The sequence below is a fragment of the Meleagris gallopavo genome, chromosome 4 (assembly GCF_000146605.3).
Source record: "Meleagris gallopavo isolate NT-WF06-2002-E0010 breed Aviagen turkey brand Nicholas breeding stock chromosome 4, Turkey_5.1, whole genome shotgun sequence".
Lineage (NCBI taxonomy): Eukaryota > Metazoa > Chordata > Aves > Galliformes > Phasianidae > Meleagris > Meleagris gallopavo.
This window is the reverse complement of record NC_015014.2, coordinates 2,027,155-2,048,430: the sequence shown is the minus strand read 5'-3', so window position 1 is coordinate 2,048,430 and position 21,276 is coordinate 2,027,155. Positions and strand designations below refer to the sequence as shown.

The window sequence follows — 21,276 nt, the reverse complement described above, 5'->3', positions numbered from 1 at the left end:
GGGGAGGACTGTATGGAAAGCTGCCTGATGGAAAGGGACCTTGTTGTACTGATGGACAGTGGGCTGAATATGAGCCAGCAGTGTGCCCAGGTGGCCAAGAAGGCCAATGGCATCCTGGCTTGTATCAGGAATGGAGTGGTGAGCAGGACCAGGGAAGTCATCCTGCCCCTGGACTCAGCACTGGTGAGGCCTCACCTCGAGTGCTGTGTTCAGTTTTGGGCACCTCAGTACAGAAAGGACATGGAGGTGCTGGAGCAGGTCCAGAGAAGGGCAACAAGGCTGGTGAAGGGCTTGGAGAATATGGCCTATGAGGAGAGAGTGAAGGAACTGGGGCTGCTCAGTCTGGGGAAGAGGAGGCTGAGGGGAGACTGTATTGCTCTCTTCCAGTACCTGAAAGGTGCTTGCAGTGAGAGCGAGGTTGGTCTCTTCTCACTGGTGACAGGATGAGGGGAAATAGCCTGAAGTTGCACCAGAAGAGGTTTAGGTTGGATATCAGGAAAACCTTCTTTACAGAAAGGGTTGTTAAGCACTGGAATGGGCTGCCCAGGGAGGTGGTGATTCCCTGGGTGTGTTTAAAAACGTTTGGATGTGGTGCTCGAGACATGATTTAGCAGAGGGTTGGTAGAGTTAGGGCAGGATGGTTAGGTTGTGGTTGGACTTGATGATCTTTAAGGTCTTTTCCAACCTGAGTAATTCTATGAAAAGAGGGAGATACTTCTTAGATTTCTAATAATCAGTAGGTTTAGGAGATTCCGATGTTCAAGAGAGAACACTCCCTAACACGATGCTTAATTTGTTAATATTTATTATTTTGAGGCTCCATGCCATCATCCTGACTCCATGTATAAATTAGACTTGCCTTCAAAATCATAGTTTTCATCGTTTTGTTCCCATTCTGCTCCTTTTTCACGATATTAGCTTCATTTAAGTGCGGTTCTCCCAGTAACTTTATACTGGCCTTTAACTTCCTTTATAATCACTGGTTTATCAGCAGTAACAACAATGAAAGGAAATGTGTTCAGGAATACTTAATGCTGTGTTTTAAATTATGGATTTCGTACAAGTGATGTCTTCCTGAAGCATAAAAATTCATCTTTTAATTATAGATATTAACTCAAGATGCAGCTTCTCTTGGTGTCAAGAATCTTTTCACACTTCAGTAGCAAATGTGAAATAACTGATTGACACAGAAACTTTTTAGAAATCATAAAGAAAAAAGGCTGGAATGAGCCTCAAGGAACTTTGCATTTTAACTAACTATTCTAAGAAAAGTAACAGGTATAATTATGCCATCACTCCCATTTAGTTGTCATGCCAACACGAACACATCTAACAAAGGCTCTTTCGGGTTGTGTAGACCTCTTTTTTATACTAATTATTTATCCTAGCAAATAGAAAGTAGCTTCTCTAACTAGACGTGTCTGTTTTACCCATAAAGAAGAGCTGGAACCTGTTTTCATCCTTGAGTGGACATGCCTCACAGTTCTATCATAAAGTCTAATACCTTAGGTAGTATGGAATAGTTCTGACACATCTCTCACCAGAGGCAGCTCCCTTAGTTATAGCTCACCTAGTAAAGAATGACAACATCTGGCAACAATGTTTTAAAAGTAGTGTTGCATTGTGTTAGATTCCGTTACAACCTCCAGTTCTTTGTTTTCCCATCTTACTGATGCGTAAGCAGTTGTTTTTAATGTAAGAATTCACAGGTTTTCATGCAAATGTATTATTCCCTCGTTTCCCTTCATATCGAACTTAGAGATGTATTTGACTTGAGAGTTCTAATTTTGTTTCTAGAATGGTTGCGGTCTTTCATGCTTTAGTGTGATGTCTACATCCCATAGCTGTACTCTATTTGCTTTGAACATACTAATTTTCTTACTGTTTTCCATTGCTGTTGCACCTTTGTTCTCTCTTCTGGCTTCACATCTTGCATGATGCACAGCAAACAGACAAATCAGTGTATCGTGTCTAATTTGTATTTTAAACATTGCTTATTTCCATACTCCAAAATTATATACAAACCATCCAGTACTCAAAAGATAAGAATACAAAACTGAAATCAGATTGGCACTAATCTGCAAAGATTGCGTGTTACTCGTGGCACAATGAAAATCTGAATGTCTGCAAACATGATTTTGGTCAACTTGCTCTGTGTATTTTGAAACAAAAAGGAGTTCTGTAAGTGGGTCATTAAAGAGTCAGAACTTTTATATCCACAACAGACCTTTGACATTTGAAACAAAGCCTGCCAGCATTAGCACACTGTAAATTAAGAAAAAGGAAATACAACTTACCTGCCAGTCCACCTGTGATAGACACAGGTAAGCAGTATGGTTGTTGGGAATAAACAATCACAGAGATAAATGCTAATGGTTTAGTGTCATCTAAGCAGTCTTTTCTAAGAAAAAAAAGATACTGTTAGTACAACGTGGGGACAGGAGTATGTTCCTCCTGTGTTTTTACACTCAGCTGTAATTTCACCCTTTGTTAGGATAAGTCTCACATATTGTGGTGCAAAAATATTTGTGATAACGGAATTGTAACTGCATTAAAAATGCCACTTCGGAGAAGGCAGCTTGTGCCTAACCGTGGCAAGTTAGCTAAGGGCAGAACAAAACTGAAGCTGCAACAGTAACGCATGTTCTTTGTGAACCTGTTTCTCTCCAGGTATGTAGAAGCTTCTGAAGCGGTGGCAGAGGAGGGAGACAAGGCAAAGCTGAAGACCATCGGGTTAAGCTGTGTTTTAAACATTGGCGCTTGTAAACTGAAACTGTCGGATTGGCAGGGAGCCATCGAAAGTTGTTCAGAGGTAAAATTAGCGTTAAGTAATTTGATGAACGATTAGACCTTGGAGAGAATGGAGACTGAAAGTGCTTTTTTAAAGAGTCTTAGGACAACATCCTGCCCTGAAAACAAAGCAAAAGGCGGATCGTGAAGTTAGTGCTAAGTTTCTAGTATTGGTCCTTTCAGAAAGATTTTGAAATGTAAATGAATTACTAGGAACAAACAGAAGAGGGCTGTTACTTACTGCCAGGAAAAAAAAGTACACATTGCGGTTGTGTCAGTTTTGTTCCCTAAGAACAGAGCTAATGTTTATAGTATAAAGAGTTATAAACTGTCCATGGTGAAAAAAAGATCTATTTTTTAGAAGATTATGAGCAAACACTTGTTTGAAGATTCAATAGGCTTGTATTTTATTCCTTGAAGTTAGTTTTCTAACTAACTAGAGCTCTTTTGGCTGGGTTTAGTGATGAAATTGTTGAATGGGAAGAAAGAAGGAAGGAAACAAATGGAAATACTGAAAGAATAGAATTAGAGGCAAGAAAAAAAACAGGAAAACAACAGAACTGAGTACATATTGGTAAACTTGAAATAACTCATCTAACTCTGAAATTTTGGAAAATAAGCAAAAAACAAACAAGTATTAGAACACTTATCTGTTAGTAGAGGATCATAATGAGCATCTGCTAGGGCTACCTGCTGCAAACAGGAGTCTCAGCTGATCTGCATGTGGGGTGTTTTTAAAGAGCTGGCTCTCTTCTGCCTGCTGATGGTGTTCTACAGTTCTGTAGAACTTTCACTATTCAGGATGGACAAATGGAAGAAACAAAGTGTAATATGGCATCTGTCCTCCAGAAAATGATAAAAATCAAAATAGCATTTAAGTGTTACTTACAGAAATCATTAATCACGATACTTGCAATACTTGCAAGTCTGAAAAATACATTTGTACGTATTTATGATTGCAAAATTGCTGAAGGCAGCTCCATAACTACAGTAGCTATCTGTAATGTGCTCCGTTTTGGTATCATAACAAATGTAAATCAGTATTTCAATCAGAACAGCAGTTTTCTAAAACAAACTAGTAGAGTTCAAGGAATTGTTAATGAGAAATTAGACATTTCTAGTTAGGATTTCTTGCGGCCAAAAGTTTTTTGAATAACCAGTCTGTAATACATGCATCGTTTGGTGCAAATAACAAAGAGCCAAACCTGTTCATACAAACCTTGCTCTAAATGAGCTATAAGCTACAACTAAGGCATGCTACGTGTGTGTACGTGGGGCAGGCACCTCATTTTTTGAACTCAGGGCTCCAAAGAGGCTTCCAGGCTTTGCAGCAGACAGATGACGATGAACTTCCAGAACAATACTTACTTTATATGAAAAGCTGATGGTAAAGTGATTGGAAATACAGCTGGATACTGCTCCTAGTGTCTAGATTTCCTAATGAGTTAAAGTTAATAAAACTAATAAAGCCTCACATTTACACAAAGATTTCCCCTAAATCATAAAAAGCTGTATTTTCAGAAAGGTATAACAGAACTATCTTTGTAGTAAGAAAAAAGACACTGATTTTCACAGGCAAGAAAATAAAAGCTCCTAAAGAATGGAAGTAGCCTGATTAACTGAAGCGCTCTACAAAATAGTTAGTGATGAAATTGTTCCACTTGTTTTTCTCCTCATCATTTTATTTCCTATTTTGATACTGTCATGGATGTCAGCAGGAACACGTTTATCAATGAAACCATTCAGTTCAGCAAAGCTGCAATGACTGAAACTTGACAAGGTTCCTGAATCCTATGACTATCTGCATCTTTGTCATCTAGTGAAAATGTCCTGTCCTTTTTCACCAAAGGACAGGAACAGAAAGTTCTGTTTTACTTAGGATATCATTTTTCAGTTTTGTTTTTGTGAGTGGAGGAAGGAGCTGTAATATAGAGCTGTACACCGAGCCTCGGGCTTAGGATAATTTGAACTGCAGCAGCACTTTGATAGCTGTACAGATGCAGTTCCATTTTATCTTAATGTCTGCTGGTCCTTGACAAAAGCCTGCTTGTGGTACAGCAGCAGTAGAACTGATTAGATAGCTATTGAGCGTGTTACATTCTAGTGCTTTTTTTTCCTCCTGGTAATCTCTGAAAGCTTACCCTTAAATCAAACATGGAGATTGTCTACTGGTGGGAACGGTGCCATTTGTAGAGATGAGAGCTGTGAAGTACTGCATGTTAACGTGACAACTTTATTAAATCCACAGGCTCTTCAAATAGATCCAGCGAATACTAAAGCTCTCTACAGACGGGCTCAAGGATGGCAGGGAATAAAAGATCTTGATCAGGCACTGGTAATGATCACAATATTTAATAATAATTCTTATTTTAATATAAACATGTAATCAGAACATTCATTTACATTTCTCTTTCTATTAAGGCTGATCTTAAAAAGGCTCATGAAATTGCCCCCGAGGACAAAGGTAAAAATAAAGCTGTTTCTTACAGATTATTTCCAGAATGTAACAAAGGGTAGTACTTACATAGAAAATCATACCACTGAGATGTCTGAAATGGAGGTTTCTACAGGCTGCTGAAACTTAAAATGCTGCTGTGTTAAGCACAAGTCTGCTGACATGGAAACATGTTTTGTACAGCACTGATGCTTCTGGCGCCCTGCACAACCTGCTTATGTAGGTACAGAGGTCAACAGCATAGCTCAGAGTGGTCTTAGGAATTCCCAGGTTGCAGTAACATCTAATAGGAAAAGATTTTTACATCGTAAGTCCAGTATGAGTATCAGCAGTGTGCTTCTTACACCCTTCTCTACCTGGTTACCTTACCAAAGTATGGGACAGAGTCTGTTTGCTGCTAGTATCTGACCTAATAGAAAATGAAATGTAGTGCTAGTATATAAAATAGTATTTGCAGCACTGAGATCTGGTCTTGACAGACTGAGAAACCTAATGTAAAGGCATTGCTATAACCGTGTCATGGATTTTCTTTTCAAACAGCTATCCAGACAGAAACACTCAAAATCAAACAGAAGATAAAAGCTCAGAAGGAGAAAGAGAAGGCAGCTTATGCTAAAATGTTTGCTTGATTTTTTTTATTCCTAAATGTTGAATTCTATGCACTAACTCATGCAAAATGCTAAACAGAGCTGTATGTAAGTAAGTGTTCCTTCTTTCATTTGCCCTGTACTGCAGTTCTGTGTTTACAACTTACAAGTCTAATAATAAAGACATTGGTCAAAGGTCAAGTGTTCTTTTAACCTGTAAATAACTTGTGTTTGGTGATTCAGATACATCGTTAATGCATAAAAGCAGCAGTGGTGTTTTTGTGGCTTAATGGTGCTTCCTAAGAAGTCTGGTTTACCACTGAAGCAATTTGGGCAGTTTCTGGTTTTTTGGTTTTTTTTTCCTTTTCTTTCTTTATTAGTGCAGACCTGATTCCTTGCAAGAAACAAGTGCTGGCACACATCACGGGGTGGAACTATTAAGCATTTGTTAAACCTCCTTGCAGACTGTATTGCAGATGGGCTCCCCATCATCATCAGGAAGAAAAACAGAAACAAATCTAACTTTTATGTAAAATGTGTAACACAAACAGTGACAGTTTTCTAGATTAATGTATTTCCCCTACTGTGAGGTAGGATTACAAGTAAAGCACTTCAGGTAGACAGAGAAAGGCTCTTTTTTTTTTTTAAGGATAGTCACTAGACTCTTCCACCACAGCAAACCAATGACTTCAGCTATGGCTCCTATCAACACTGAATTTCAGCAGCATATCTAAGATGCCAAGTTCATGTGTTAGTCCAGAGAATAACTTTCTTCTGCCTGCCACAAGACTCCTGAAAAGTTGTTCTATTTAAATAAGTTGTTCTATTTGAATAACCAGAGCACACTCACTTTCTGTTTTATGCAATGGTCATACCTAAAATTGAGAATGGCACATTAGTCTCAAACTGAAACATTCAAATCAGTGCTGTACTTTACACTTCAGCAGAAAATACTCCAACCTAGCTGCTGGTTGATCAGAAGTCACAGAAAAGTTTTCTGCCTGTTTACATCCCATTATAAGCTGGTCCTCCACCACCTTCGGGCACTACCCAGTTAATGTTCTGACTTGGGTCTTTAATATCACATGTTTTGCAGTGGACACAGTTTTGAGCATTTATCTGCAGTCTTGATCCTTCTCCTGTTTCCAGAGGAATATATTCATAAACGCCTGGGAAAAACACAAGAGTTTGTCACTTCACTGACCAGTTTCTCCTTGCATGTATGGTCAAATACATTGCAAGCATAAGGACAGAAGTGTACTAGAAGTGTCACTGAATAGCTTTCTTTTTTGTCATGAAAGTATTTTTAACAACATAAGTTTAAAGATTGCCCCTTGAACTCTCTTCTGGGGAGAGGAATGGAACAGAATACTTGTACTCAGAAGGCCAGAAGGAATTTTCTTGAGCTACTTTTTTTAAACGTACAAAATGCTTTGTTTTATTACCTACCTGCTGGGCAAAATCTTTGTTCTGGTCCATCAAATACAGCCAGATTCCTGCTCACAGGGATGCTGTCATCTTTCAGAGTCAAATGAGCAGGCTGGTCATGTTCGTGATTTGTGCCACTTAAAGCCACAGATGACAGGAGATCAAAACTGATTTTTCCATCAGGCTTTGGGTATTCAATAGGTGTGCAGTCTTTGGCTGGCTTCAGCTGAGCAAAATCTGATCCTAACACATTATTACAAATAAGATTCAGAATAGAATTACAATAATTTGCAGTCACTCTTGAACAATTTAATCAAGCTTTTTTGACTTCCCTCCTTACCAGAATGAACTATTTCCTAAGAGGAAGTCCTTTTCAAAAGACACCCCTATGCCCAAGTGGAAAACTGCTTTAATGCCTTTGTGTATGTGATGCACTAGGTAATGTAACAAGTCTGCTTCACCAATTAGCCATTGATTTCTAGAGTCTTGCCACTTGCCCACGAATGCTCTAGCTTTAACTAAGATCAGGAGTGACACATGCATTTTTTTCAGGAAATAATGAAATTACCTGGATGTTTTAATGTCCATGGTTCCTTTCCTCTGAGCAGCCAATAAAAAATACCTGTGTAAATCATCCCTCCATACACACCAAGCATGCTATGGCAGGATGGTCGGATGTTTCTAACTGAGTACAGCTCTTTCCAGACCCAGGACTTCTTCAGGTTCTCTTCGTATTCTTGCACATCAAGTCCTACAGCAGGACATTACTTGTTAGGTACCTAGAGTATGTAAAGCTATCCTTAAAACACAAAACGATTGTTGAATAAAGACAGTCGTTAACAACGAAGGAAGAAAATCAGAATTTCAAATTATTAAGGTAAGAGTATCCTAAAGAGTGTATTTCAGCCTCCTGAAAAGTCTGGTTTGTTGGCAGTTGCAAGCGTCTACTGTGAAGCAGACAGTTATACTGGCACCTCTATTGGAAAGCAACTACTCTCTTGGACTCTAAGATTTGACCAGAACTGTTTACTTGCAATTCAAGACTCAGGTTTTTCATTTTAAATTGTCAAGTTACAAGATTTTTCTTTACAAGTTAAGCAACCACAAACGTGCTGTTGTCAGTAACTTTGGCTGTGGCCTAAGCGGAGGACACCAGTGCTAGACAATGTTATTTCTCTCCCTCAGGAGCCAGCAAGTTAACAAGGTTCGTTTGACTACAAATTCCTGATTTTTGTTAAAAATACTATGGACACTGCACATGCCACATCTACTACAGTATACATAAAGCCAAGTGATTAGGAAAAAACAAGTTTCCTATCAATAAAGTTTCCCGAGAGCTTCTCCATCACCATTCAGTTACTACTGCACAGGATTAAATGTTGTAAATAATTAAGTTCTAAGGGTTTGTCTGTATGTGAAAACATGCTTCGGTCCCTATTTTCTGCCTCCTTATCTATGCCCAAAGCAGTAACTGGGCAGTAATACCCTGTGTAGACAGAACTGGTAGCAGCTTATAAAATCTGCTGATGATCAGTGAGTGCCACAGTAACCCAGTAAGACAGATTATCTCAGATGGGTCCTAAGCACTTTATCACGTTATGCTAAACTAGGAGTTTAATTTATTTGTTCAGCATACCTCTGTGCTATCTTTTGCTGAGTGTTACACTTGAACAAGAGCTCACTAAGAATGATCCACTGCTGCAAAGAGATTTCTGAAATAATTATCACGTGCCACATGGCTACGGTGTCCACTTCCAGAGTAACTGAAATCTTAACGAGGTTATCTCCTGTTCAGCCTTTGTTAACAGACTTAAGGGAACAAGCAAGGCTTAAGTATAACACTACATGTGGTCAGGTCAGATGGTCACTTGAGCATGTTTAAATTACATAATAGAGAATACACAATCTTGCACAGACTACTGCAAAGACTGAAGCATCCTACCACAGAAGGAAAAAAAAAAAACTATCCTACTAATGAAATAGTGAAGAATAAACTTGAGAAACTGCACCCTCTTTTGCTTACATTTCATCAGCTCCATGTAATTTTTTTGCTTTCTGATTGTAGTCTTTCAGTAAGACTTTTTGAATAAAGAAGCACATTTTAACATTTGTAGGACAAGATATACCATTCTTGTTTTCTTGTATAGGCAGTATAAGCTTACTTTTCAGATGCTCATTAGAGGCTTACTTGCTCTAGCTCTAGCAGCAGGATCAGTATTTACTGATCACTAAATAAAAGCTTATTTCTTAAATCAATTTACCACATAAATAGTAAATAAACATTACGTATCTTTTTAAACCACCACAATCATTTCAGGATTTACTCGTATTTCCTTCAGACATTAAGTTACAGCTAAGCTACTGGTGGTTCAACTGAACACAAGGTAATTCCACATGACAGTACAGTGATCTTACCTATTGTCTTTGACTGGAGATTTTCATTGGTTAATTGGCTAAAGATGGCTTCTGAAGCCAATATGCCACTTTTCATTGCAGTATGTGTCCCTTTAATCTTAGGCACATTCATGAGTCCAGGACTGCAACCAATTAACAATCCACCTGGGAAGGTGAGCTTGGGTATTGACTGGAGAGGAAAAAGAAAGAAAGTTGTTTTCTGTTTGATTTTGAAGTGAATACAACATTCTGACAAACTGGCATGAGACTTGACTGTCCTTTACACTTGGATCTGTATTACCTAAAAATATACAGAGTTGCTCAATTTTTTGCATGGTAAGCCAGTAAGAATGCAGCCATCGTAGTACACCTGGGTATAAAATAACAGCACTTGTTCTTTCCTCATACCCTCTTTCTAGTTGCTTCATTTGTAACATGACTGGTTACTGTCACCCACAAACATCACATTCCACCTTCAATTTCGAGTGAATTGTTTTTTAAATGACATTTGTGCTTCCATTTTTCACACAGTCTCACCTCACAGTATATTACAGACTGCTATCTTTGTTCTATTTCACAAATCTTCTCTGTTAAACTGCATAGTGCCCTCTCTCCTAAAACGTGTTATTTGAGAGAAGTTGCTCAGCAGCCAACAAACCTATGTTTTGGTGCTAAATCATTTCCTTACCCCTGTTCAGCAAGGAGCAAGATGTCACTGAGCACAATTAACTCAAACCTAAGACAAGAAGATGATTTGCAAGCATCATGTGTATTTCATTAATATACATCTATCCTCTTGTACTAACTACAAAAAAAGTATCCCTTGGAATTCAAGATAATCTGAAATAACTTACTTTCCTTCTGCTTGTTTTGTCAGTATCTGTTCACTACCAGGACAACCCAGTTTTGAATATCCAAACAGTGCTCACTAAAAAGCTTTACTTCATGGCATTCCCCTGTGTCTTGGGCAATTTGTTGAATCACAGATGTTAATTTGGTTCTACTTCTCATACCAGTTATTTTAAAGACTAAAGAACATGAAATAAGGTTGTAGAGAACAGACAAAGAAATAATCTTACATCAGTAGAAATGTTACAGATCTATTTGATGCAATGCTGTCATCAAAATGAAAAGCGGAGCTACAGAACCAGTTTATGTAAGGGAATCTTCCTGTAGTCCAGTGACATGAATTAGTCAGACTGCTACAGTTATCAAAGCAACATATGCAAAAGAGAAGTTACTCTTTTAAAAAATCTTCAGTGATTTTCAGTGAAAAAGTGACTCATCTGTCAGTTTTTCTTCTTTTTTTTTTTAAACTGCACATATTACAGAAAATACATATACAGAGGTATAATTTATACATATATTTTACATTATAGTTACTTAAAAATGTAACTTCACGATCAAATAGACAACTAACTACAGAAAGTTAACTTCTTTTTGTATTAGTAGTGCAAAGTAAGGGACGTGTTGGTTTAAGTCCAGAAAAGAAGTCCAATAATTTGGAGATAGAGAAGTGAAAAAGCCATACCTCCTGTAACTCAGCCCTCCAATGGCTGTAAGTGACAATAAAATTACCACATTCTTTTAGCTGTATGTTTGAAGCACTGTAAGCACACAAGTGCTCCGAATGTGACTACTTCATCCAAGCCAGAAATTCAAGAATGACTCTCTGTGATGGAGAAACGAGGGCACCGCAAAGAGCAGCCTTTATTCTGAGATAAGCCAGTGACACTGCAGTTATCATGAACCCATTGCAAAGACACAACATACTTCCAGTTCAGACTGCAGAGCAGACTGACTGAACATGTTATCACAAGCATGAGCAGTGAGTTACTTCACGAACCCACATGACTCAGTCCCAGGCATTCACACTTGCATCAAGGCTCCAAAAGATTACACCAATAATTATCTTGCTGCTGAAGTTGTAGTTGTATTGCAAAAGCTGCCTTACGCCACGTTTATATTAAAGAAGGGATTCAAATTAAAAAGAAAAGTCAAAGCTGTCAGAGAACAGAGGGTAACAGCCCCTTGAATTGGCTGGAGATAGCAAACAGCCTGGCTACCATCGCTGACTTAAGGGTCAAGCACACAAAAGAACACTCAATTAGGAACATCCCACCACCCTCCACTCACCCAGAAAAACAGAACAGGTTAAGTGCTGCCTCCTTCTCCCCCAGGTTTCCAAGCAAAATGAAGAGTCACCTGTAGCTCTTTCATTGCTAAACACATTTGCTTGCAATACAAACCCCATTAACAAAGTAGAAAGTGAAGTGATTGTGTCAGAAGGCTGCTAGCATTACAGAATCCAAGTCTAGCAAATCACAGCAGCTGCCTCCAGCCAGAGAACACACTTCTGTCATTTCCCCACAGCACGCAATCTGAATCTGCAGTGCTACAAACGTGGCTATCAAGATCTGAAAGTGAATCATTCCATTAAACAATTACCTGGAGACCACCTTCATTCAGCGCTCTGGCACCATACGCAATTCTTTTTCCACCCTCCAAAGTAGGTTCTACAGTAGGATGGTGCTTCCACCTCTGAAACTCCCTAAACGGATTCAAATAGGGATTTTGATAATCTAAGCCAACCTTAAAAAGAAGCGTAACATTAATGAAAATGAATTATGAAATTTCAAAAAAGTTAGGAGCAGAAAACAACCGCGTATTAGCACAACCGCTTCTGTTATTTCACACTGAACCAACCTTAGGATCTTTGTACTTAAAGCACTGCCAAAAACAGGACGGTGCCAAGCAAGTCTGAGAATTTGCTGCCATAAGACTATGAGCTACCTAAAACCTGAAGAACTGAGGTACTTAATTGCATTGTAACCACTTCCATCTGCCTTTGAAATACATCTGTGAAATTAAATTAAGCATGGCTTAATGGGTAGGATAAGTAGGAAAACTCGTATCAAATTTGTGTTTCAAAAACTGCCCTAAGCAAGCTGAAAGAAGGGGTAAACAATTATTTCTAGATAGTTATCTCCTCACACTCATATATTGAAAACAGTTCACATCATTTAGCCCAGTCAATTATTTCCCATTAGGTGAACACTGGGAAAAGAATGATGAAAGAAGAAAATGGGAAGAGACATGCATTTGCTGAATGGCCACAATTTGCATTTTACTCATTTGAGAACTTGTTCAAAGGTTTATCCAGATTTCCCATCTTTATCATATAAAATACAGAAAAATATAAGTTGTTGAATTTTCTCTTTTGTCCAGTGGAATAATTTCTGGATCCTCTAAGTTTTATTTGAGAAAAATCAGCAAAATACACTATGAGTCAGCATCAAACAGTACTTGATTTCTCTCTGTTCCCTGCTTTTAGAGGACTATTTGCATCCACTTTCATCACTGAGCTTCATGAAAGTGCAACATAATAACTAGTACAAGAATCAGCTCAGACTGACAGAGACATCAACTTCAAAGGCAAGAAGTGACCTGATTTTGACATTTCTTAACTTTCAAATATAATTAATCTTGCCTTATACAGGACTAAGTGCACTCAAAACAGTGGAAGTACTAAATTTGGTCTGTTGCTGCCCTTGTGTTTTCATCTTCACATTAAAACAAAGAAAATGTTCAGTCTTCATTTTTATACAACAACAACAACCACATATGAGAGAAAATATAACTTCACATACCACAAATCCAAGAGCAACTAAAGGTTCACCCTCATTTAAGTGATAAAGAAAGGATCCTCCGTAGGTATGTCTGTCTAAAGGCCAGCCTACGGTATGTTCTACTCTTCCTGGTTTCCATTTCTTTTCATCAATAGTCCATAACTGAAATGAAGATCACCAATAATTATTTTATACTGCAAAGCAACAGGCTTTCAGTAGCATAAAAGACAAACACACAATTAAGTGCTGAGGGGAAAAAAAAAAAAAAAAAGATAAATTATTTTACTGCTGAAATTATAAACTCATTCACCTGAAAGCCAGGTAACAAAGTATATATATATTTTTTTAGGTTACCACTTACAAATTTGTCAGCACTTTTCTTCCTTGAAAAACTGCACATTAGAAAATATGACTGAGTCTCCAGTGTTATATCCAAAATTCTCATTCAAACACAATTGGATTCTTTTAATGAAAGACTTTTTTCTACTAAAATTGTGGGGTTTTTTCATATGATTTGCTACAATTCCTCACAAGATTTTCAAAGTCAGGCTTAACCACATGGCTGAATTGACCCAGATGTTGCTGCCCAACTAATTGCCCTCTCTTCTCTCTCCTGCACATCTCCACCACTCATTTAACCCATGGCACACTCACAGAAGCACTTTCATGTTTTCATTAACAGGTCAATTTTCTGCTTACTTCACAAAACATCTCTTCTGTATGAAGTTCTGTGTCTAGTGTAATCTAGTGATGAAAGGGGAATGGAACTACTCCTTCCAGCAGCTCAGTGCCATTAGAGCACCTCAAGCACAGAGGATACATACACATGGGTGTTTCAGTTTGGATTAAGAGGTACATTTTAAGCTGGACTCCTGGTTGCTCCCACTTACTGTGCTTTAGTTCACATTAAAGAGCAGACACAGAAGACATGATCTGAATTCCTTTCAGATGAAACTCAACTCCAAGACTGGCTCCAGAAGCCCAGCTAAAGCATTCCAGTCACAAAAGAGTACTCAGATCACAGGACTCAGAGCTAGTCCAAAGTAAAAATAACCCTCAGATGTGCATAGCATGGTTATTGGCTGATCAGCATCACTTTATTTCACTTTATAGCTCTACCTCCTATTGGACTATTTCCCAAAGCAGACAGCTATGCTGAAACCAGTCTTAATCGTACAACTGAAGTATGAGAAATTTTAATTAAGACTATGTCACCTGTAGGTATTTTTCATGACTAATATTCCCTGAACATAAAAGATTTTAAAAACAAAACCCAATCCCTATCTTGATTTTACAAGCCCAGTGAAAGAATTGGCAGGGGGTGGAGACAGAAAGTAAGTTGAGAAGCTCAGAGCATAACTCATCTGAAACAGCACGTTCCTCTGTAATGAATATACGAGAAAAATCAGACAATCATTCTTCCCATCCTCAGGTAATAAAATACCGTAAGATTAGGCAGCAAGAAATCCCCTCTTATTCACTAGAAGTACTGAAAGCAGATTTCACAAATGAGAAGGATTTTAAAGAAGTGAAAATGGTTTTACAGATATCTCTGGATAAAAGGAGAAACAGCAGCTGAAACAAGCATTCAGTTAAGACATTCAGGGAATGCCATTAGCTTCAAAACTGCAAAGCTTCTGACATCTGAAACTGTTATTCAAATCATTGCAACAACTTATACAAAGTAGTTTGAATGCAAACTACATTGTATCTTGACATTATTCTCCTTTATCATTAAAATAACGCAGATCATACCTCTTTCAACCCAATGCCATAGCTCTGGGGTTGGCATTTCTCCCTTAGATTGTATTTTGTGTACAGTTGTTTGGCTAGATGTCCATGACAGCCTTCAGCAAAGACAGTGACCTTAGCATGGAGTTCCAAGCCTCGTTCAAAAGTAGCCTGCAAAAATAGAGCATCTGGTAAGAAGTTACAGCTGTGTCACAACAAACTCCCAGGAAGAAAACGGAGAGCAGTAAGGTGATTTTACAGTACTGTGTGGTCCAGACCAGAGTCTACAAACCACTGCAAGCTACGGCTCTTGTCCAGTTGTATTTTACAGCCATCTATGATACAGTTCCAGCAAACCCTGCAAGGGGATTCCAGTAGAACAGCACTGCACTGAATCACCACCCTGTACAGGAAGGGCTTCTCGTATCAGATCAGTTTGCTCACACCATGCAGAGGAATCCCCACAGAGCAAAGAAACTTAACCTCTAACTTCACTTTTAGCATTAGGCTAGAATAGGCTAGTTGATTAATCCTGCAATTTAAGGATACTAGATTCTAAACACATATTATCTAAATACTAATCATGTATTCTTCCCTTCACTGTTTTTTGTTTGATCAGTGCTGACCACAAGATGAAACTATATTTGTTAACCACAGTGCTTGATTAGGCTCTGCATAAACACACTGAAGGCAATTTTGCTTTGAAGACTATGCAAAGTCTATTTATCTGGATCTTAATGCTCGGGAAGTACTAAGAGCTGACAGCTAAAGCACTTGAATACTCAGTTTACTGTAGCTGCACCTTAATTATGTACAAATTAATGAACTTAACAGACAATATTATTTTCACAGATATTTTCTACAAGAATGAGTGGCAATTAAAAAAATTCAGATCTTCAGGATTCCTTAAAAAAAAAAAATTCCTCCTGAATTAAACCAAAACTATCTTTTATTACTGTAGCATATTACTTGCACCTCCTACTGGATGAAATGTATACCTGGAAATTGTGTGTATCCACTGTGGAAGACAGACAACATTATACTGAGAAAAATATATTATTTTCCCCCACCACTGCTTCCTCCTCCATTGCTTTTTTGCCTCTTAAAACAAGGATGAGTCTTTTCTTCTCAATCCCTGCCTTACATGAGAAAAATAGCCCAGATTTTTACATGAAAGTAAATACTTCTTGGAAACATTATGTAAACTAGTAAGAAAATTCATCTAAGACTAAGGAACAACAACAAAAAAACCAACAACTTGCACCCAGAATTTCTGTAGCCTCATAACTGTGCAAAAATTGAGCTATTCTGAGGTGCTGAACTCTCCCTGTATACTGCATGAGGGGGAAACATGCTTACCACAGGTTATAGATTCCTCTAAAAATCAGCTGAAGTCTGAAACTGAGGACAGAGGGTCACATTTCGTGGTGGTTGGACAGCTGCTGCATCCAAAGGTACAAAAACTGAGAATGTACCTTGCCCCAGCAAGGCAGACAGACCGTCAACAAATGAGGCAGCAGTTGCATGGAAGAAAATAAATCAGCCAGAAGTACACTCTCTTATGCATTGATAGCCACCAGCTGGACAACAGCTTCTGTTCCACCTCTGCATCTTTTTTCTAGGTGTTCCTAGAATTCTTTCCCTTGTTTCCTGATCTCTCGTATGTCAAAGCATCCTTTCAGACTTTCCTTCAAGTCATCCACAGCCAAACTTCCTTTTTTCAAAGGCTTTTTCTGCTCATCTCAGAAGGAATTTATGATGTTCTGAGACCAGAACTTTCCTGTGTAATTAATCAATTCCATATAGAAAGGAAAAACAGGCACTGAATTTTGTTTCTTGGGCTGCAGTGAGATCACCGACACCATTAGAAGCAGATACATCACAATTACAAGAATCAGATCTCTAGTTAAAGAAAACATAGCTACTTACTTTAGGTGCTCCATCCTTTTGAATGCCTACATCGTTAGTTGCTATTCCTTTCACACTACCATCTTCATGAAAAAGAACCTTTGGAAATATTTAAACAAACAAACAATCAAAATATTTAAATGATCTGTATTCCATTCACAAGACCTAATACACAACTTCTAAACACCATGTCTTTCCGCTGTCTAATGGTACAACATGGACGATAGAGTAATTATTAGTGTACTTTATGATCTGCTTTGCTGGATTTGAGCCTGGGAGTTTAGTCACTGAATGTTGTGACTGTACAAATGCTGTTAATGTACAAATAATATGGGGTCCAGCACAGGGGGTTCCAAAATGCTTCTCATATGCATGCTGATGTCATTATTACCTCAGCAGCTGCATAGCCTGGATACAGCTCCACACCCAGTGCTTCTGCTTGTTCACCCAACCATCTCACAAAGTGTCCCAGACGTACTATGTAATTCCCATGATTAACCATTGGAAGTCCTGGGCAAGAAACAAATAAGCATACAAACACACCTGAAACAGAACACTAAGCAAACAAACACCAGCTGTACACATCAGATGTTATACCTTCTTCTACAACTACTATTTTCAAAATAATACCACTGTGTTATTACATCTATCATCTACATAGATACAAACACTGCAAGCGATTCTCCATACGTTCACAATGCTACACTGAAGCAAAATCGTTTGAGGCACAAAAAACCTGAAAAGGAAACTGAAAAGACAGTACAAAGAGCTCCTCCCCACACCCTACCTGGCAGAATTGGTACTGGAATTCTAGATTTCTTTGTTAAAATTCCAAACTTGTCTTCAGTTACAGGAGTATGAAGTGGAGCCTACATAAGAAAGAGAACAGAAACAGGGCAGCAAGTTTTCACAGCCAATCCAGACCAACAAAAAAAAACCCAACACTGCAAAGCAAAAAAACAAATACTGCTTGCACCTTGCAAGATCAACATATTTTATACAGTACTACACAACACAAGATTGAGTCGAATGGATGAATTTATTACACACTAGTAACGTGCTTGTATGTTCATACATACCCCCCGCTCCTTCCAGTCTGGAAAGAGTTCTTCTAAGGATCGTGGCTCAAGACAAGCACCAGACAGGGTATGTGCACCAATCTGAGATGCCTTTTCCACCAGACAGACACGTATTTCTTTGCCCTGCTCAGCAGCTAACTGTTTGAGACGAATAGCGGCAGAAAGACCTGCAGGGCCTCCTCCAACAATGACAACATCAGCTTCCTCTGCAAATCTTTCCATGTTTATCCCTTTAATAGGAAAAAAAAAGATGATAATTAGATAGTCCAATCTTTGATTTCTCCCAACCTCTTTCTGCTAAACCTTGTTTAGTGATACTGGCTATTTGGTATCTGAGAAGTATTACCTGTCGTAAAAGGCAGCTAAAGATTTAACAGAATCCCTTTGGTATTTGGAACAGTGCACAAGGACATTAGCCTTTCAGTGTAAAAGTAGCTCTTTTTAAGTTGTAAGAAAACAAGCCACGAAAAACAATCTCTATGCACTGTAAATATCAGGAAGTTAACACTGAAGTTAATTAGGAGCCCAATTGGCTAGCTACATCAGAGACAGCTGGTGAAATTCTAGGGAAGGGAGAAAGAACTAAAAAAGAGCCTTAGTTAGAACAAATTCCTTTATTTTACACTAATTAATCAGAGTCTTCCAGAAGTGAAACCACTAAAACTGATAAATGCAGAGACTGGAATGCCCAGAGATGAATATTCATCTTATTTTCTCACACTCTTACAGTAAACACAACTGAGAAGTCCAACACATACATACATGACAGAACTAAAACTTGCTATGTTAGTCACTAACACTAAAGTTGATTGTAGATTTTCTTGAAATATCTAGGATTGGATTTAATCTAATTTCATTTCAGAGCAATAAAGACACTCACGAGATGGCAAGCATAACATTTCATTTGCAATAAGTACTGTACTTAATACAATCTCTGTTAAAAAGAAAAACAGCAGCAAATTTCAGTGCTATTAAAGCTCATTCAGAATAGAAGTTTTAAAAATGCATTTTTCCCCACTAACCTTCCCATCGTTTGTCTTTGTCCCGAGGATGAATGGTATAATGTGTGGTTATACGAGGCACAGCAGCAGTGGATGCCCATCCTGCTGTATGCAGCGACGGAAGGCAGTCCCTCTTTATGAGCTTCAGAGCATGAAAGCACTGACGTGCTGCAAAAACAGAAAACAGGTTTGCCAAAACAGACCTTTCTGAAAGCTTTCCATTTTTCCCAGCACAAGCAGTACAACAAATACGACAGTCCCTCCCCTCCCTCAAAAGTCTGCCAGAAAAGGAAGAGTCAAACACAGATTCTTAGATTTTTAGCAGTTAGGATCACATTGAATCAGCAACATTCTTATCATAATACCACTCAACATACTAGCCAACCATTTCTGATAGCTGACAAAAGAAAGCATGCACAGGATAGAAAGAGAACATATATTTCAAGTTCCTATTTGACTTTGAACTTCAACAGTAACCCTTCGGCCAGTTCAGGTCAGCTGTCCAGGTTCTGTCCTCTCCCACTTCCCTGTGCCCCCACCCTGGCAAGATGAGAAGCTGAAAAACTGAAACATCCTTGGCTTCACACAGGACTGCTCAACAACAACTAAAACACTGGTGTGTTATCAACACTGTTTTTTTTTTCTTTCCTAAAACCAAAACGTCACAGCTGAAACCACAATAGGTGATTAGAAGGCCAATAAAAACATCTCCTATCACAGTCCTGCACAGAAAGAGCCAGGACACACCAAGTAGTAAGCATTGGCTGTGATGAATTTTTTATGTGAACTCTATACATAGCCAAAAGGGCATGAGAGCTATAAGCCTGTCTTCTCACAACCCTCAAGCATCCTTTGCCTGCAACTGGAAGCTGTGTGGCATGGCTGACACATCCAAGGGATGGGATGCCATTAAGAGACCTAAACAGGCTTGAGCAGTGGCCCAGGCGAACCTCAAGAATCACAGAATGGCCTAGATTGAAAAGGAACTTGTGGATCATCAAGTTCTAACCCCCTGTTGTGGGTTCAATAAGTCCAAGTGCAAAGTCTTGCACCTGGTCACAGCAACCTTCCACTGTCAGTGCAAGTTGTAAGGATGGAGCATAGCCCTGCCAAAAAGGACTTGGAAGTACTAGAGAATGGCAACCAGGACATGAGTCAGCAACATGCCTTCACGGCACACAGAGCCAACTGTATTCTGGACTGCATTGAAAGAAGCGTGGCCAGCAGGGCAAAGAAGGAGATCCTGCTTGCCTACTCTGTACTGGTGAGACCTCACCTGGAGTACTGCATATGGAGTTCTTGATGCAGAAGAGATAAGGATCTGTTGGAACTCATCCAGAGGAAGGCCACAGCAATGATCCCAAAGATAGAACATCTCTTCTGCAAGGACAGGCTGACAGCGCTGGAGAAGAGAAGGCCCTCAGGAGACCTGAGAGTAGCTTTTCATTATCTAATGGGGAGGCCATAAGAAAGAAGAAGACAGATTCTTCAGCAAGGTCTGTCATGGCAGGACAAGGGAAAAGAGCTGCAAACTAAAAGAGTGGATGTTTAGATTGAATATAAGTCAGAAGTTTTTTTTACAATAAGAGCAGTGAGGCACTGGGACAGCTGCCAGAGAGGTGGTGGGTGTCCCGTCACTGGAAACATTTAAGATCAGGCTGGATGGGACTCTTAGCAACCAATCTAGCTGAAGGTGCCCCTGTTTGCTGCAGGGGAATTGGATTAGGTGACTTTTAGGGGTTTGTTCCTACACAAACGGTTCTACAAGAAGCAGTACAAGGACATCAAAACCCACCCAGCTCCAGCTCCACTGTGTGAGAAGTTGTTTTCCCTTCTACTCATAAACATCTTTCGAGTACTACACGGCCGCAGCGATGTCTCCCCAGAGCCTTCTCTTTCTCCAGACTGAACAAATTCACAGGACGCATAGCTTCACTTCTGACAGGCCAGCAGGGCTGCAGGCACTCAGGGTTACACGGCCCAGACCTGCACCGTGGCTCCTTATCACACAAGTCCCCTCAGACAGCACCGAGGAGCCCCTAGAGCCGTCGGCCAGACAAGGGAACGACACCGGCTGCCACGCAGCGGCGACCTTTGCCCGCATTCCGCGCCAGACCCAACCCCACCGCGCCGTGCGTGCAGCCCTGCGGCCGGTTCCCCGAGTTACCTCGGCTAGAGGACGGACAGCGGGAAAACAACATGGCGGTACCACACAGCCCCACTCCGCGCCCTCAGCACCGCGGGCATCTGCCCCCTGCCCCGCCGCGCGTGCGC

General features: G+C 39.4%; 2 protein-coding genes across 2 annotated transcripts; one reads left to right on the top strand and one right to left on the bottom strand.

Moving 5' to 3' along the window:
• The first annotated feature begins 1,475 nt into the window (after nt 1-1,475).
• On the top strand, nt 1,476-6,033 carry PPID (peptidylprolyl isomerase D). The gene is made up of 4 exons (XM_010709443.3): nt 1,476-2,812; nt 5,039-5,125; nt 5,212-5,254; nt 5,786-6,033. Exons 1-4 carry the CDS (start codon nt 2,642-2,644, stop codon nt 5,872-5,874), a joined length of 390 nt encoding a protein of 129 aa, XP_010707745.1. The 5' UTR covers nt 1,476-2,641; the 3' UTR covers nt 5,875-6,033.
• Nucleotides 6,034-6,176: 143 nt separating this feature from the next.
• On the bottom strand, nt 6,177-21,270 carry ETFDH (electron transfer flavoprotein dehydrogenase). Its single transcript, XM_010709442.2, has 13 exons — nt 21,170-21,270; nt 19,024-19,170; nt 18,002-18,231; nt 17,710-17,791; nt 17,314-17,432; nt 16,944-17,021; nt 15,039-15,185; nt 13,305-13,445; nt 12,103-12,246; nt 9,676-9,844; nt 7,829-8,011; nt 7,282-7,503; nt 6,177-7,001 (listed from the first exon to the last, which is right to left on the bottom strand). The coding sequence occupies exons 1-13, from the start codon at nt 21,201-21,203 to the stop codon at nt 6,838-6,840; spliced, it is 1,860 nt and encodes a 619-aa protein (XP_010707744.1). The 5' UTR covers nt 21,204-21,270; the 3' UTR covers nt 6,177-6,837.
• Nucleotides 21,271-21,276: the final 6 nt, after the last annotated feature.

What these genes read in the sequence shown, in the direction of transcription:
- PPID (XM_010709443.3), top strand. Translation starts at nt 2,642, where the DNA reads ATGTTCTTTGTGAACCTGTTTCTCTCCAGGTATGTAGAAGCTTCTGAA. An exon ending in CCATCGAAAGTTGTTCAGAG is followed by an intron (nt 2,813 to 5,038) that starts GTAAAATTAGCG and finishes TTAAATCCACAG; the next exon opens with GCTCTTCAAATAGATCCAGC. An exon ending in AATTGCCCCCGAGGACAAAG is followed by an intron (nt 5,255 to 5,785) that starts GTAAAAATAAAG and finishes CTTTTCAAACAG; the next exon opens with CTATCCAGACAGAAACACTC.
- ETFDH (XM_010709442.2), bottom strand. Translation starts at nt 21,203, where the DNA reads ATGTTGTTTTCCCGCTGTCCGTCCTCTAGCCGAG. An exon ending in TCCAGTACCAATTCTGCCAG is followed by an intron (nt 17,433 to 17,709) that starts GTAGGGTGTGGG and finishes TTTCTTGCCCAG; the next exon opens with GACTTCCAATGGTTAATCAT. An exon ending in ACAAAGATTTTGCCCAGCAG is followed by an intron (nt 7,002 to 7,281) that starts GTAGGTAATAAA and finishes TGTTTTTCCCAG; the next exon opens with GCGTTTATGAATATATTCCT.